General features: G+C 46.6%; 1 protein-coding gene across 1 annotated transcript in view; it reads right to left on the minus strand.

Moving 5' to 3' along the window:
- Positions 1–606: 606 nt before the first annotated feature.
- The window catches only part of LOC146201108 (uncharacterized), a 35,881-nt gene continuing 18,435 nt past the window's right edge, over positions 607–18,052 (minus strand). Inside the window, exons 2-6 of the mRNA XM_084592491.1 lie at positions 6,837–6,949; positions 5,791–6,298; positions 2,421–3,406; positions 1,435–2,354; positions 607–1,366 (exon numbers count right to left, since the gene is read on the minus strand). Of these exons, the coding sequence (XP_084448617.1) occupies positions 736–1,366; positions 1,435–2,354; positions 2,421–3,406; positions 5,791–6,298; positions 6,837–6,949 (3,158 nt within the window). The 3' untranslated portion in view covers positions 607–735. The remainder of the gene's footprint in view (positions 1,367–1,434; positions 2,355–2,420; positions 3,407–5,790; positions 6,299–6,836; positions 6,950–18,052) is intronic.

An 18,052-nucleotide genomic window follows, 5' to 3' on the forward strand; every position in this document is an offset into this window, starting at 1 on the left:
CGACGATGAAAATGCCGATTTCAGCATTATGTTTACGTTAAATGAAAATCAGTAGAACCACTTGGGCTCAATAGTTGGAATTAGGTGCTGTATTCCAAGTGTCTCAAAGTATGGTTTGGAATTATGTGCTGTATTCCAGTGTCTCAAAGTATAGTTTGGAATTGTGTGCTGTATTCCAAGTGTCTCAAAGTATGGTTTGGAATTATGTGCTGTATTGCAGTGTCTCAAAGTATAGTTTGGAAGTACGTGCTGTAGTCCAAGTGTCTCAAAGTATAGTTTGGAAGTACGTGCTGTATTCCAAGTGTCTCAAAGTATGTATGCCACCAATGTGTCTCGGGACAGCTTGTACGAAGGGAATGTCATTCTTATACAAGCTGTTTCCTTCATCACGTCGACCGGGAGCTCCTATACAAGCTTCGGTTTGGCATTGTTTAAGCTGTTTATACAGCGGCCTACGTTGACAAGAAGCTCCTTATACAAGCTTTGTGTGATCTTATTGAATGTGTAAATATATGATGTTATTGAATAAAGACGTTACATTACGCTATATACGTGTTATGTGTACATGCAAGTTTCGCTACCGCGCAGCGTGGCAAACAACGGCAATGTAGGGGACACATACAATCTTTATTGATCACATTGGCAGTCGCGAGGATGCAGGACACTATACTGGTGATAAATTATGGACGAGAACATTTGAAAACTGGCCTGGCTGTGGTTCCTGATGCTGCTACTTCACGAAAGTGGCTTTCGTGACTTTTTATGTGAGGGTTTAGGTGAGGATTTACGACGACAGGATGTTGGATCCTCATTTCGTTGCGAACACACAGACTCGAGCCATTCAACAGCCCAGAGAGCTTCCTGACCGTTTCCACTACCACTCCCGCTACTGGCTTCGACAGTTGTGGCGGGACGGAAGAGGGTACTGAGACAGCGAAGGCCCGCGTTGAGGCCGCGCTTGAAATGTGTAGCCTCACATGAGATTATGGCATTAGACAGTGAACGGGGACATATACTGTTGGTTACGACGTACGTGTGTGCATCTGGATTCCCATCCAACATGCGAAAGACAAACATGGGCTCTACTCCTTTCGGGAGCTTTGGTTCTACTTGGATTTGCGTGCCACTTGTCACCTCGACCACGGGCGCTACGCAGAACACAATGTGCATTTTGCCGCGCTGGTGATGTCCGCCACTTGACAATAGCACGGACTCGGCGTCGTGTGTCTGCTGCTGAAATTGCTGTGACTGTCGGTGATTGAGGTGCTGCTGCTGCTGTTGCTGCGGCTGCTGCTGGGATTGTTGAGCTGGGGACGACGGTGCACTGCCGGGTGATGTTGCGGTGTCGATCATGGTGATCTTGAAACTGTGCGGGACAGAAAAAGAGAGAGGTATCACTACAGTTATCATCACCGCACACGCTCACCTACATACCGCTTTGGTTGATGATGTGCCGTGGCAGGGGTAGCTCCCGTGCTCGATTCTACCAAGGTGTGATAGCGCAGCAAGATCCGGCACGAATCGTGCAGCGCTCGGACTTGGTGTCGCGCGCCCCAGAATACGAAGCAGCAGCGAGAGTCTCCCACCGACGCCGCCGTGGCAAAGTATTCGATGGCGCTGTAGAAGACCGAAACCAGGATCCGCTGCAGTCCCGGCAGGCTGCTGGTCCCCACGCCAGTGCTGCACGCAGGTAGAAATAGTGCGGGGTTCATGACGCGAGTGTTGCAGCGTTCGTTGGCAGCAGCAAAGTCGTTGGTATCGAAGAGCTCGTGCCAGGCGACGCAATCGCTCGGGTGCAAGTCGTAATAGGGTGCCTCTGCAAACGTGGGCAAAGGTCCGTCCCGACCGATCTGCTGCTGGGGCTCCTCTGCCTCGGTAGGCCTCAGCACCGTGCCGTCGTCGAGCACCACCGACGCCGGTTCCACTGCGTGGTATGCGCGCTGCTCGATACAGTTGCGCATCAAATAGTACATGCACTCGACTCCCTTCTTACAGGCAAGCCACATGCGCAGCCCATAGTGCAAAGCCCTCGAGACGCCGGGCATCCACTTGGCATCCATGTCCCCGACGAGAGACGCCACGCACGCGTCTCCCGTCAGAAAGGGGAGCAGTAAGACACGGGCCAAGGCAAAGCCCATGTCCTGCCGCACGCGCAAAGCATACACGTATCTCCAGTGCTCGCCAGGAAACTGGTTTGCCACGAGCAAGGTGGGAGTACGATGGTTGGCCTGCACAATGGGGTGAGCGTTGTGTGGGTCGAGAAACGTGTATCCCGGTTCGCCATGTACAAAAGCTCCGTCGAACCAGTTACGCAGTGCATCCATGGCGGCTCGTCTGTTCCTGATTCCCCGGCTCTGGAAAGACAAACACACATATATATAACATTGATCGTTGGTTGAAAGCGCAAACACCAAACTTACCACGGCGTAGGCAAATATGTGTTCGTACAATTCGGGGCCGGATCCCTCGATGTTGACGTTGGCACAGGACAGCATGCTGGTGGCAAACACGAGAAGCGCGAGCATGGTGTCGTGAGGCGGCACGGGCACGCTGCGCTGTGTGTCAGGATCCACATATTCGCCTAGGGCGCACACTTTGGGTTGCGGCAACATGTCGCGCAGCTCGCCCGTGTACGCGTCACGCCAGCTGTGACTCATCATTGAGCTCAGAGCTTGCGTCATGGCTTTGTCGGCGTGGGATGTGGAAGCATCGGCGAACCGGACCCGTTGCCTCTGTTGCTCGAGCTTCTTTCGTCGTCTCTGGGAAAGCATTCTGGCTCTGCGTCTCCGTTTCCCCGCGCCGATCCCGGAACCGTCGCTAGCTGCACTGCCGTCGTCGCTCGTGGTTGTAGTAGTGACCGCTTCGTAGTCCTCCTCGTCGTCTTGTGACGACATGGATTCCAATTCATCAGTGCGAAAATATTCATCTATAGCCTCCGGCGTTCCCACCCCGAGCAACCGTCGTTTAAGCGCCGGGCGTTCGGGCCGCCGTTCTTTTGGGGGCGACGACGGCTCGGGTGCCGCGGGCAGCTCGTCGCTTGTATTATTGATGGGTGGTGTAGGCGGTATGACTTGGCTGCAACAAATTTCATCTTGGGTGAATTTTTCGGGCTCGGGCTGTCGGGGCTGAGGCTGTCGCTGAGATTGTTGTGACTGCTGCTGCTGACGAGGTTGTTGCTGTTGTGACTGCTGCTGCTGCTGTCGAGGTTGTTGCTGTTGTGACTGCTGCTGCTGTCGCTGAGATTGTTGCGACTGCTGCTGCCGATGTTGTTGCTGCTGTTGCTGCTCGGCTTGCTGTCGTTTTCGCGCCGGGCGTTCGGGCCGCCGTGCTTTTGGGGGCGACGACGGCTCGGGTGCCGCGGGCAGCTCGTCGCTTGTATTATTGATGGGTGGTGTAGGCGGTATGACTTGACCGCAACAAATTTCATCTTGGGTGAATTGTTCGGGCTCGGGCTGTCGGGGCTGAGGCTGTCGCTGAGATTGTTGTGACTGCTGCTGCTGACGAGGTTGTTGCTGTTGTGACTGCTGCTGCTGTCGAGGTTGTTGCTGCTGCGGCTGCTGCTGCTGTCGCTGAGATTGTTGCGGCTGCTGCTGCCGAGGTTGTTGCTGTTGCTGCTGTTGCTGCTCGGCTTGCTGTTCTTGGGGTTGCTCTTCCAGTGCGGATTCTTTCTCGACCAACTCCTCTGACGGCGGAGACGGCGAAGGCCGCCGCCGAGCTGTCGACTTAGTCAATATCTTGTGCACTTGGAAGCGTTGCTGCGGCAGCTGCTTCGAAGGTGACAAGCGTGACTTGCGCTGTTTCTTGAAAGGCAGAACAACCGGATCGATTATGGCGCTCGCCGTTGCGTCGCCTTTGTGTTGCTGGGCGCCGATCTTGCCTCGCGCTACCGCGTCTATCGTGCTCATTAGGCGAGCCCTTCTCTTTTCAGAAGAAGTAGTTACTAATACTCCGCGTAGGTCCGCGCTTCCTTGTCGGCGGCGTCACCAGCGGTGCTCTGTTCATGCTCATGGATGTGCGCTTAAGGCTAGATACGCGACACGACTGCTTGGGGGGCGTCTGTCCAATGTCGTTAAGTCGCACGACGAGCTGTTTGCCTTCGGATACTGCGGCGCGTTCAGTAATACTTTCACACGGCTCCTCGTTTAGCGTCATGGCAATGGCAGTAGCGGCACTCGTAGTTTCTTCGCCTAACGATACAACGTCCTCGTCGAAGAGTATTTCTTCAGTGGCGGCGGCGCGCAGTCCTAGTGAGGTTAGAAGCATGCCATCCGCCGCCGCCACAGCGCTGCTAGCACGCCCTTTCTCGTTTTCTCGTTTCTGCTCGCGCTGCTGCTGCCGTTGCTCGGCCCCGTCACGAGTACTCGTGGCGGCGGTGGCGGCGGCAGTGGCGCCAGCAGAATTGCTACAGCCACGGGCGGCGCTGTTACCGACAACGCCATTTCTTCCGGGAGCATCGCCCCCGTGTTTACTGTCACGGCCACTTTTCGCGTGCTGTTGCTGCTTTTGCGTGCTTATAGCCAACAGTTGCTCACCCACTAGTCGCTCAATTTCCATCCTTTCCATGGCGTCGTTCAGGCAGCCACACACGCAAACACACAAACACCCATCCAAGCTGCGTCGAGCAGCCGACTACTACGCACCGGAGAATTGTTGCAGCCGCCGTGCGCCACCGCTCTCCTCGCTCTCACAATCTTCCCCCTCTCCGAGCAGCCGCTGCGACTGACTAACATACCTACACCCTCCTCCCCTTCGACCGAGAGCGCGCAATTGGATTTTCTGGCGGGAATGTCCCTAGAAAGAGGGTCACTCGCTCGCCGCTTGCCACTGGTCGGTACCCAACTCTGCGGCAGCAGCTGTAGGGAAGCGAGCAAACAAAATGGAAGACACATTGTTTCAAACATAACTTATACTTCATTATGTACACTGTCTGTCGGCGCTGCGAAATAATTTTAATTCTTGATTTCGCTTTCTATTCCTGCTCTTGTGTCTGTCTGATTCGCCGCCGTGCTTGGAAGACCCGCTGTGTTTGGAAGACCCGCTGTGCTTGGAAGACCCGCTGTGCTTGGAAGACCCTTTGTGCCTGGAAGACCCGGTGTCTTTGGGATGGCTGCTGCGCTTGAGATTCTTGCGATGGCCGGGGGAGCCGCCGCGCTTGGGATGGCCGGTGTAGCTGCTGCGCCTGGAAATGTGCTTGAGATGCCCGGGGTGTTTAGAACGCCCGGTAAATGATGCGGTGCCACGAATATTGGGAGTGGCACCATTGCCATGAGTTGTACTGCTTGGGGGGCGCTTGAGATTCTTGCGATGGCCGGGGGAGCCGCCGCGCTTGGGATGGCCGGTGTAGCTGCTGCGCCTGGAAATGTGCTTGAGATGCCCGGGGTGTTTAGAACGCCCGGTAAATGATGCGGTGCCACGAATATTGGGACTGGCACCATTGCCATGACTTGTACTGCTTGGGGGGGGGGGGGGGGGAACATACCGCTGTAGTGTCAGGCGAGGCGGCACGGGAGCTGCTGTCTTGTGCAGGTGCATTTGGGGTGCTACCACTGCCGCTGTCACTGCAGATGCTGTTGGTAGTGTCCGAGGCTGCTGCTGCGACACTGGGGCATTCGACAAAGAGTTCGTCGTCACTGATGTTTTCGTAATCGGAGTTGCACAGGACATCCCTGGCCGCCCTTGCCGATGGGGAACAGATGAAAGAGGCGTTTCTGGGCAAAGCGAAACCCCTGGAATCTCCAAGTCTGGGACGAAAGTCCGCGAGCCCTCCGGTAAATCGGGAACGTTCCTAACTTTCCGCTTCTTTATCGGCAAATGTTGGTCCGCTCGATGGTGGTCCCCCGCCAGGGAAGATTCCTTCAAACGTCGGCGACGCGTTGCCCCCGCCGTGCTGGCAATCGGCACGAAATTTTCCCCAGGCGACAGGCCCATGGTTACCAACGACGACGTCTGCAGCGGCTGCCGGCTGTTCAAGCGGAGATGAAACGGGCTTTGCGGCGCTGGAAGCGGCGGCGTCAGCTTGTATGCAGGGAGTGGCGAGGGCCGTTCTTGACGTACCGGAGAGCTCGGTGGCCGTCGCCCGTGATTGGTCCGTCGAGCCGCTAGGGGCATCCGCAGCAGCCACCAAGCGCTCCAGTGCTATCACGTCGGCCTCCCTTCCTGTCGGCGACGGCGGGGAAGCCGGGCGGCGTTGGCCGCCATTACTGTCGTCGCGTTGCTGTTCTGGTGGCAGTACATCGCTCCGAGGAGACCGCCCGAAGATGTATTCAACGAAGTCCAGCAAATTGCCGCTCTGCAGACACTGCAAGTAACAATACCATGTATCGGTGACTATGCTGAAACCACGTCAGGACGCCCATGGATAGTACAAGGCAACAATCCTACATGGCAAGAGCCCGCGTCTATGTCTCCCGCAAGCCATCGTCCATTCCCACAAGGCAACAGCGTCTGTCCAAGACTACGGCCAGTGTCTAAGCAATACAAGGCAAGAGCCAGCGTCTATTCCATTCCCACAAGTCATGCCTACGTGAATACAAGGCAACAACGGCAACAAATCTGTCCTGCACTTCCATATCTATAAGGAATTGCTATCTCCTACAAGACAACGGTGATACGTGCTACCTACAAGGGTCGCCTGCATCGATGCTAACAGCAAGGCTACCCGCGCCTCAATTGCACACACACATGGGATAAATATTGAAATAGAACACATCACATGGAAATAAATATTGAAATGAAACACATACACACTTGTCATGTGGAAACAATAAAGATGTAGTGCTCCTGAATAAACATGGGATTCGCGCAATCCCAAAGGAACGAATAAAAAGAGCGCTTACCCGCATCATGATCTCCTCCGTTTGCCAGTGTAGTGGCTCTAGCTGCTGGTGCTGCTGCGGCGGCGAATTCTGGAACTGGTTTGCTGGCGACGCTGGCTGCTCCTTGCGACAACCTTGTTATGCCGACGTAAGTAAAGTCAATGTCTGAAGGAAATCTCGTGTATGAGCATCGAAGGGCACATTTGAAACATGGCGAACAGCTTTTTTCGGTATTAAATGTAACCTGTGAATGGTCATGATGTTGTCCCCCATTCATGGCGTCAATAATTTACATGGGGTTTATTAAGGTATCATAGAAAAGAAGTTTGAGCTTCTGTGGGAGCACCTGTCGCAGTCTGCAAATTATTCCACAGGCGCTCGCCAACTTTTTGGCTAGGGGGTCAGAGTGCGCATTTGAGGTTACTTGTCCGGTAAAAACTACTCTTGATGTTTAGTTTCCTTACGCGCTCTATTTTAGAGGTAAAAATAAATGTCCAAATGACAGCTTGTTTGCTTCTGTACCGATGCGAACAATAATGATTTTGTTTTTGTTACGTTTATATTTAATACATTTACTGTGCTAAAATGAAGCAGCCTATTAAGGGAATGTTACCAAAGTTTTCAAGTTCATGAATCTCCTTACCCTGAAAAAGTATACTGTTATCATCCGCATAAATAACAAAATATGCTTTATCCTTGATAGTTATGTCATTAATCTAAAACTTAGGTAACAGCGGCCCCAGCATGCTGCACTGCAGAAGCCCTGGTCTCACGGGGAGGAATGCTGAATGCTCTCTTTTTATAACGATGGCCTGCTCTTTTGTTTTTGTTGCAAATAATAATTTAACAAAAGAAATCCCACGGAATCCGTAATGTGGCAGCTTATGCAGTAACGCGTTGCTGTCGAATGCTTTAGAAAATCAATGAGGCTACCAAAAAGTGAAACTCTTTTCTTCAAATGCATTATTATGTATTGTTCTTGCATCAGGCGAGCCAAATCTATGAACCAGTGCTTTCAGAAACCAAACTGCTGTGTCTTTATAATAGAAAACATGTGACAAAACGTTGTTACCTGATTGCCAATAAGTTGTTTCCAAACCTTTCGAAAATAACGGGTAGGCTTGATATTGGTCGATAATTAGAAAAATTATTTTTGTCTCCCGACTTATCTAGCACCATCACCTTTGCAAGCTTCATTTTGTTTCACGGAAAACAGCTGCCATTATGCAAAGATATATAGATGAGTTCGAACCGCGGCAAGACGATCGAGAACAAACTTATTGGGTCCTATTTTAAGTCCTTCCATATCGCGTGCTTTACTGTTTTATAGTGATTTAAACACTGAGAATACTTCTTCTGGTGTTATCGGCTCAAAGAATAATAATAATAATAATAATAAAAATTATTATTATTAATATTATTATTATTATTATTATTATTATTATTATTATTATTATTATTATAAAAATAATTGGTTCACAGGAGGGAAAGGCGCAGTATCTGTCACACTTGTGTCTGTGGACTCCTGGACCCCGCCGTAAGGGAAGGGAGGAATGTGGGAGTGAAAGTGGAAAGAGAAAAAGAGGAGCCGTAGTTGAGGGCTACGGAGTAATTTCGACCTCCTGGGGATCTTTAACGTGCGATGACATCGCACAGCACACGGACGCCTCTTCGTTTCCCCTCCATCGAGACGCAGCCGCCGAGGTCGGGTTTGAACCCGGGTATTCCGGACAGTAGTCGGCCGTCTTCCCACTACACCACCCAAAGAAGGCGCTATTTACATTTTGTGTATCCAAAAAGTTCAGAGCGATTTTATTGTGAACGCTTTGAACTATATTTGAAAAATAATCATTAAACCTATTTGCCAAACTTTTTCCTTTCATCACCTCATTGTTAAATATTTATTCGAGTTCCTTATTTTGTCAGCTTTCAGTTTTTAACACTTTGCTCAGTTCGCGCCAGATGTCGCTGCTGTGTGCCTGGTTTGCTCGTAAGGTTTTCAAAGTAAATATTTTTTGTGTCACGCAAAATTTTTGTGATGATGTTTCTATGTTTGTTATGGACAAGAAGGTATGTATATAGGATCCCTAGTTTGCAGGAATTTTAAGTATAAAGCATTTTTTTAAAATCATACATAGGCACTCACCGGTAATCCAGGGCTTATGTATCTTTTTAAATTTTGGTATTTTTTGAATGGAAATATGTTTCGTAGGCTTCTTTAAATGGCCACTGTCCAGGGAAGAACCTTTTAAGCAAAGGAGCCCAGTATTTCGATCAGGTACCGAAGATAGTCTGTGCAAAATGCTACAGTGACACGCGCGCCGCAAAGCAACGAAAATACAAATCAAAGCTCTCTCATGCTCTCCTTCGGGAAGCCAGCTTCCCCGTTTCTTGCGCTGGCCCGTCGAGCCACAGTTATGACGTACGTCCTGAGAACGACGTCCATTGGTCCGTCTCGCTGACTGACGGGAGAAGGATGGGTGTCTACCGCTCGCTGCGCGCTTTTCCCTCGCCACCGCCAGACTGAATCCAGCGGCGTGCGCTCCCTCCCCCGTTTTTTTTTCGCGCACGCGAAGTGCCACGCCCCACCTCCCGCCAAACCGCGGAGGAGGAAGCGGAATTTGTCTTGCGGAGGCTAGACGACCTCGGGCAGGAGAGTGAAAAACCTTTGGGAGGGAACGGAAGGAGAGAAGCATGACAGAATCGGGTGATTGCGGTGGCTGTAACTGCGTTATTGGTTACTCTTTTCAAAAACATTTTGCGGCCTTGCGTTCTAGGGGCGAAGTCTCACAGTCACCGGGGAAGAAAATATTTTCGACCGGAGGGTGGACAGTGGGCCTTTAAAAGTAACAGTAAAAATCTCATAGGCTTTGTAGCATTTTTTCATTAAAGACAGGGTTACACTTTATTTTACAATTTTTTCTCAAAAGATACATTTATATTTCACGGTTTAATTTCTTGAACAATGGACGAAATAGAATGATTCCAAGATTTTTTCAACATTTCGGCATTTTTACAAAGCATGTAGACAGGTGACACTCAAGGCCGCTGCGATTACACCAGCCTGTGCCTTATCTTCAAAATCGTTTGTAACAAACAAATTCAGAAGGCTTTTAGAAAGACTTCTAGAAAAGCGACTTATGCGCCTTGGGTCATTTATAACATTTTTTCACCCAAATGTGTTCAATAATAACTGCAGTTCATTAGAATGTGCTGCATTATGTAAGAGGTTAATGTTGCAGTCAACACGTATTACAAAAGGTAGATTATTTAGAGACTAAATTCAGTATTGGCTCTAAAAAACAAAATATTTGGCCAGCTTACCATCTGATGGTCGGTATAGAACACAAATTGATATTTTATGCTATAAGATCAAAGCTTCATAATCAAGCGTTACAGTCGAGAATTCATTAGTAAGCTGCATGGCAGCTGCGCAGATAAAAGTTGTAATACTCCCCCACCACGATGTTTCGAGATGTTTAGGAAAAAAGCTTTGAAACCGGGCAAGAAACTATTTCGTATTCAAAACTAAACTAAAATTAAAAACCAAACTCATCAATAAATTGGATGGAAAAACAGCGCAAAGGCAAGCACCAGAACAAAGAAGCACTAGACGAGAGCTCGTCTTCTGTTTTTTTGCTCTGGGGGTTGAGTTTTGCGCTGTTTTTTCATTCAATATGTTCCACCAACTCGCCCGTTTGACTATAGTGTCCAGCAAAATAAATTATCAGCTCAACGTGCGGTGCAAAAAGGACGTGGAAGCGCCACCACTCGGGCAGATAACATCACATGGCATGGTAATCAGAGTGAAAATATTTAGACTATCTTTGCAAAGAACTCTTCACAGGTAACGCGTACTACACGAGACGCCTCTGTTTAGCGTGCGTAGAGTTTGCCACCTATGTGCATAGCGCCACTTCATTTCCTTTTCTTTCGAGACCGCCAATCCAAGAAGCTTCTTTAGTTGTGGGGCCAGGTGTTCGTTCACAAATTCTGACTTTTCAGTGGCAACTCCCAAGTCAGTTGTGGTGAGCCTTGCCTTTCTTGCTTTTTCAACAACTGCGTCACGTATTGAGCGGCGGTAAAAGACCACAACGATGTACTGAACGACCTATTCCTTCCAACTATTCCGCACAAGATACGAAAATGGTGGCAGACCTCAATGTCCTCTTCATTAATTGGCTCACCCAGCGCTTCTCCGACCATTCCAAGCATGTCTACTAGGTTATAATTTTCAGAAATGGTATGTCCTTTATTTCGGCGGCTTTGTTCCTCGTATACTTATCTTGGGCGGTTATCACCAGAACATTATTATTAGCTGGGCCCTTTACGTTTTTTAGATCTTGAATTAAAAGCTAATTAGCCTCCTTCAAAACCAGGTTTTCTTCCTTGATGCTGGAACTTTAATATCTCATAGCTTCATATTATTTGGTCATGAATTCTAGAGACGCATTTAATTCTCTGAACTCCTTTCTGAATTCGAGTTTTAAGTCAACAATCTCGGTTCCCATTGCGGGAGGTTAGCGCGGAACACAGGCGCACAAAAACGCAACCACAAGTGGCAGCAGAGGCAGCAGATATAACTCTTGCTAAATAGGAGAGACAGTAACAATTCAGACCGGTGTAAAGCAAGATGAAGGGTCACGACTTGTTCCGTTCTCTGCCCCGGCTGCCAAATGAGTCTAGCGATGGCTGTGATGCTGTTTTAAGCGAAGTAGAGCACGTCACGTGGTCCCATGAAACAAGCTGAGCCAGCCGCTAATCAGCAGGATGTTCAAGCACGTGGTCAGTCACAGCGTTTCGTTTTCCTGAAGCGTGTGTAAAGCAAGATGAAAGGTCACGAAGTGTTCCGTTCGCTAGGCTAGATGCTAGGCTAGGTCTGCACGGACGGTAGTCCGCTGTTTTTGCTTCACAGCCTTGTATGCTTGCATCCACGTGCACTACAATGGACCCTTGAGGCAGGTGAGCATTTTGCTCTTCAAACCTCTTGCGAAGCAACGATGTCGAGTTGGGAGATGTTGCTCTGTGGTTATCAGATGGCTGGTTGTCGCCTAACTGTACAAACTTCCAGTGAGGAATAACTGGCGCAGGTGGTCGCAGAATAATGTGTGAAGTTGCGTACGCCCTCAATGGTTCCGTGGTATATGATAGAGTGGCCTTAAGTCTGCGAACGTGACGGCGTTGCTGTACCAGCTCATCGATGGTGTTGAGCTGCGCATTCCCTTGTACCGCTACGACCAGTGTGATTCGTGGAAGGCATGTAATGGTCCTCAAGCTTCTCAGTTCACGGCTTCAAGGCTATCCCATTGTGCTCTTTTAAGACGCTTGACCTGGGTTTGATAAACAGCACATGGCTGTAGAACTACCCTCACCATCTAGAGTGCAACTGACGAGCCAGCGCCACCCGTTTTAGGAGCAATTCTTCTAATCAAACCCAAAGTCTGCATAGCTTGCTTTTTTGCCTGAGCAAGCCAAGCAGTCGTTGATCCTGATTGGTGAATTGTTAAGCCAAGAAATTTTACACTAGGACTTTCTTACAGTCGAGACATAGAAACGTGGCTGCATAGCAACACATATTGCTGTACATACCAACTGCATAAAAGCTGCATAGCAATGCGTTGCTGCAACTGGTAACTGCATAACAGTTGCATAGGAAATCGTGGCTGTGCTTACAGCTGTATTACTGCCCCATAGCAACGCCTTGCTGTGCAAAGCAGCTGCATAACTGCTACACAGCAATGCATTGCTCTGCATAGCAACTGCATAACAGCTCCATAACCACGCGTTCGCTAGACAACGACGATAGCAGCTATATGGCTCCGCGGTCGCATAGCCAAGCAATTAAAAAGAAATTTATTCGGTGACAGATATGACGTCGTATCACCCCACTGCACAATTGAGAGAAGATTAAAATTCACGCAACAATGCTTTCGCGTGATATTAAGATTTTTTAATTAAAATTATCTGCATTACATACTCTATTGCAGTGAAAATGTACGCGGAGGAAAAGGTTTGGAATTAGGCAGGTTGATGTCGTTCGTGGAGAGACAAGGAGAGCAATTTGGATTAGGTTGTAATTTCTAATCGGTCATATATAATGTTCAGAGAGAACGGGCGCTAAGAAGATATCCCTGCGGACTCTGCGCTGCCTTTCTCATTTGGCTTTTCTGTTGATTTATGAAAATGTATCAACTTTGTCGCCTTCCTCTTGTCTATTGCAGCAGAGCAACTGCTGTGCGCGCAGATGCCATCATAACTACTATTTTTTTTTTTTCATTAATAAGCGAGAAATGACTGCAGCGCTATAGAACTTTAATCAAATTTTGTTCACAATGTTTTTTTACTAGTGTTACTCTGTGCTGATACTCGCGTACTTCACTCTGACATACACCATTTCTACTCATGCAATCTATACTGTTTTTTGCATGAATATTCCTTTTTTAGATTTAGCTCATCAGTCCATTCCAGTTTCGTACCATCGTAGGAGCTGTGTTTGGAGAAACATTAGCTGCAATAAACACTATTCGATGTAATGTGTCGTCTGGAACATATTCTAGATTTATAAAGAGAGCTTTTAAAATGCGGTAACAACAAGCGTTTTGCACATATGCGAGGATACGGAGACATTTTGCGTCTTCTACTGGCTGTTTTCTAGCCTTCTAGAGTTTTTAAAAGCGACCTTGAATTGGACTGGTTGACATTATAGGGCATTATTTTATACTCCGCTGGCCCATGTTTAGTGTCTGCCCACTGCCCGGGGCGCTCTCATGTACACTGGAAAGAGAGCCAGAACAGTTAGGCGCGCAGTGTCAATATAGAACTCCCTAACAATTCCTGCGTGCAGTCTGGCAAAGCGTCTGTGTGATTATGCTTGGATGTTCTTGCATTTTAATGAATTTTGGTTCTTTATTTTTACAGACCAGTCCTTCTACGATGAATCGACGATGCTGCAAGGATTCGAAAGGTGAAGTCGTACCACTCTTCCCCTCATCTATTCCTGTCCATACGTGCCCCTCACTGAAATCCATATTTTTAGAAATGGAAATAACTCTCGAGTTCCGAATTCGTTTATCTTAGAAAGTAAGTATACTTTGTCGCTTGTTTTTTTTTTTCTTTTTTAATTCCATGAGACTCAAGGTTCAGTCACTGATTACACCATTGTAGATCGGCAGCTTGTGCTTTCCGCTGAACTAACTCTTTCGGGTGACTTCTTTGTTGCAGGTTGTCTAGTCGTGCTGTTTTTGTGCCATTTTATTGCTTATCGGGCTTCACGGAAAACTTATCAAACTTCTCTGAGGGCAACTGAGTTGACCTTCCTATTCTGGCCACATTTTCGTGGAGGCAGATAAGAAAGTTTGGCTTGAAGGTTTGAAGGTTTATTAAAACGAAATACAAGTCAATTATAAGTGCATAAAAAAGTTTGTACAGTAGGAGGTCCCGAAGTAAGACTGTCTGGGGGACCTCCCATCAGGAATACATGAGTATAAATACACAAGCGTGGCAGAGGATCTAGAAAAAGATATAATCAAATTGAAACGTATTAAAATATCGGCAATGAATAAGTTACACAATAGTAAGCGGGCGTAAGTTTTCAAACAAGAAAAAAGAAAAAGAAAAAAAAGCAAATCAAAGGCATACATCAGGCAAAGCGCAAGAACATTATCAAAACACAAAAAATATCAGACATGGATTGGGCAATGGATGGATGCAAAGATAATAAGAACGGAAGCAAAGACAGATAAGAAGGTTCACAATGACAAACACTTTGACCGTTTGCTGTCGGAGTGGGGAACAGAAAATGCGATTAAGGTAACCTTAGGTAAGGTATGAGGCTGAATTGTTTGATAAGAGATGTTTTTTTAGTAGAGTGTAGAAAGCGGGTTGCGAACGGGCTGATTTAACTGCTAGCGGTAATGAATTCCAAGTTTTTATGGCGGAGAAAAAAGTAATTTGTTTTCCGTAATTTGTGTTTACTTTTGGTAGTAGCATATTATTTTGTTCAGAGAGTCGAGTGTTATTATTATTAGCGAGGAAAGATTCAGAGAAACAGAGAAGTTGACAATTATCATTGCGAGCGCGGTAAATTAAAAGACCTAACCTAAGATTGAGGAGGCAATTCAAGGGAAGAATGTTTAAGTCAGAGTAAAGGCGTGAAGCAGAAGCTGTGTATGGGCTGAATGATATAATTCGAAGCGCTTGGTTTTGAAGATGAGAAATACATGATAAATGGCATGAGTAGGTATTACCCCATGATGATATGCAATAATTAAGATGACTGTTAATGAAGGCATAATATAGGGATAAGAGAACATGGCGTTGAAAAAAATGTCTAGTTTTTATTAACAGCCTTATTCGAAATGAAATTTTTTTTACTGACAGATTTGGTGTGTAAATTAAACTTTAGGTGACAGTCGAGCGTGATGCCGAGAAATGTAACGGATTCGGAGGCAAAAATCATATGATGTCCCAGACAAATGTGTGGGTTCGTGATAATTTGCTTTTGATGAGTGCGGAATATCATGAAGGTGGTTTTTGTAGGATTAAGTTGTAGCATGTTATTTTGGCACCACAAAACAATATTCTGTAAGTCTGTGTTTAATTTGTTTATTAGGCGTGTGAGATTACTATCCTGAGTGAATATCGTTGTATCATCCGCATAAAGTATACACTTAGTATTAGTTAGGAACAAAGGCAAGTCATTTATGTAAATGAGGAAAAGAAGTGGACCTAAAATGGAACCTTGTGGCACTCCTAAATTTATAGTTACAGGGTCAGAGAGCGTGTCTTGTAACTGGACAACTTGTGTACGGTGAGTAAGATAACTACGTAAAAGGGCTAAAGCAGGCCCACAGATGCCAAGGGATTCTAATTTAGTGTACAGTATTGTATGGTTAATTGTGTCAAAAGCTTTAGTGAAATCTAAGAAAACAGCACCGGCAAAAAAGCCATTATCTATATATTGTTTAATACTGTCTGTGAATTCGATTAAAGCTAGCTCTGTGGAGTAATTAGGGCGGAATCCAAATTGCTCATCTGCTAACAGTTTGAACTTAAGGAGGTAATTCATTATGCGATTGACGATTAGCTTTTCTATTACTTTACTAAAGAAAGGTAATATAGTAATTGGACGGTAATTAGTTAGGCATTCTTTGTTGCCTTTTTTGAAGATTGGTATCACTTTACCCTTTTTAAGTTCAGCGGGAAAAACACCAGTCCTAAATACTAGGTTTATTATGTGACTAAGAACATTTGACAGCTCAAGACCAACCAGCTTTATTTTGAAAGACGAAATTCCATCGATTCCAGGAGCAGTATTTTTTAAGCTAGAAATTATCTGAAAGACTTCATCTGGTGAAGTAGGACGTAAGTAGAAAGAATGAGGGCATCGACTAGGGCTACAGAATCTGCTTGGAGGCAATGAACCGCAGCGCGAGAAGAAGGAATTAAATGCATTGACAATGTCGGATTGATTAGTTAAAGTACTCTCGCCATCAGAAACTTTTATTATGCTTATTTTATTTTCAGCTAGGTTTAAGAATTCTTTAATTGTTGCCCAATTCTTACGAGTGTCATTTCCATTTCTAAGTATCTCATTTTGATAGTATTCTTGTTTACAGCGTTTAAGTGCTGCGGAGAGAATATCCGAGTATTTTTGAAAGCGCTGTTTTAGGTGGAAGTTAAATGGCTGTGTCCTAACCTTTTTGAGGAGGTTATTTTTTTTCTTTATACAGTTTAGATGGCTGTTAGTGATCCATGGGTTCCGCGGAACTGAATACCAATGAGTGATGGGGCTTAGTGATGTGCATGAGCTAATGATTTCTTTGAGCTACACGGAAAATTTACTGAACGCGTTATTGGCGCATGTTTCATGAAATATGCTATCCCAGTTAGTCTCAGATACTATCTCAACAAACCGGCCTCTATTGAAAGATTGCTTGTGGCGTATTCTGGGGGTCGCCTTATTAGGGCATTCGATTAACAGAAAGACAGGGTAATGGTCCGTGATATCAAAGTTGATAACTCCTGCGATCTGAGGCGTAATAACATTTGATAATACATGATCAATGAGTGTGCTTGAGCCTTGATGTGTGATGCGCGTAGGTGACTCTAATAATGACTCCAATCCGTGGCCGAGCAAGCAGTTTGTGTATAATGAACAAGAGCTATCAGAAATGTCAGTTATATCGACATTAATGTCACCTAAGATGACAATGTTCATGCTTTCCCAATTCAAATTTTGAAGGATGACGTCTAGTTTACGACAAAAATGCTCGTAAGATGCGGAAGGTGAGCGATAGATACTACCAATGATAGTGTTTTTGTTTGAAGCAAAAATGGATTTTTCAAATTCTAGCCAGACTGATTCGCACTTTTCTGTATTAAACATGATGTCGTGACGGCGTTTGTAAGATATAGCGTTAGAGATAAAGATTGCAGATCCGCCTTGCCGGTCAGTTGACCTATGACAGTATTCATTTTGATAGCCGGGTAAAGCAAATAGTGAAAAGGAGTGATCAGCGAGCGTTAAAAAGTTAACTAAGTCATCGTAGTGCCTTGGTAAACTGCGAGAATTGAAGTGGATAACAGACTTATGGGTATGAGCTGAATTAATGAGAAGGCTTTTAGGTGATCTATTGAGTTGAGCATGATGATTATCGATGTGTGGTGCACGGTTCACCACACGGTTTACGTGAAAACAGACAGATCATCAGCCCCAGCGATACGGTACACATCACTATCCTTGGTCTTCCTTGCCTTGATACGGCCGTTATCCACCCACACAAACTCCCAGTTTTTTTCTTTTTTCACGGTTAGTGCTCTGCCAAGCAAACGTTTGTTCTCTGGGGTAAGATGATCGTTCACGTAGATTGGCTTGTCGTCGTTAACAGAGACCCTAAATCCAATCCCTAAATTCTTAAGCATGTCTAAATAAAAAACTCGATTATCATCTCCAGTAGAATCACTTGTTCCAGCATTGTCGCGTTTTCAGTTCTCTGTCGCGCTATGATTGCGCTGCTCTCAAATTGGGGTTCAGAGAACTAAATCAGCTGCAGCGGTTCCACGGCCTCGTTGCAGAGGCGGGCTGATATGTCTGCGATGGTTTCTTCATCCGCTTCAAGCAGTCGGCGCACGTGACGATGCAAGTCACAGCGAGCTCACCGCGCTGGCCGCAACCATCGCCAACGTCGCAACCGCTGGGACTGGGCTTTCGAGTTATGGCCGCAGCTATTTTCGTT

This window comes from Amblyomma maculatum, chromosome 2 (genome assembly GCF_055883805.1).
Source record: "Amblyomma maculatum isolate TAMU_Amacu chromosome 2, ASM5588380v1, whole genome shotgun sequence".
Classification (NCBI taxonomy): Eukaryota; Metazoa; Arthropoda; class Arachnida; order Ixodida; family Ixodidae; genus Amblyomma; species Amblyomma maculatum.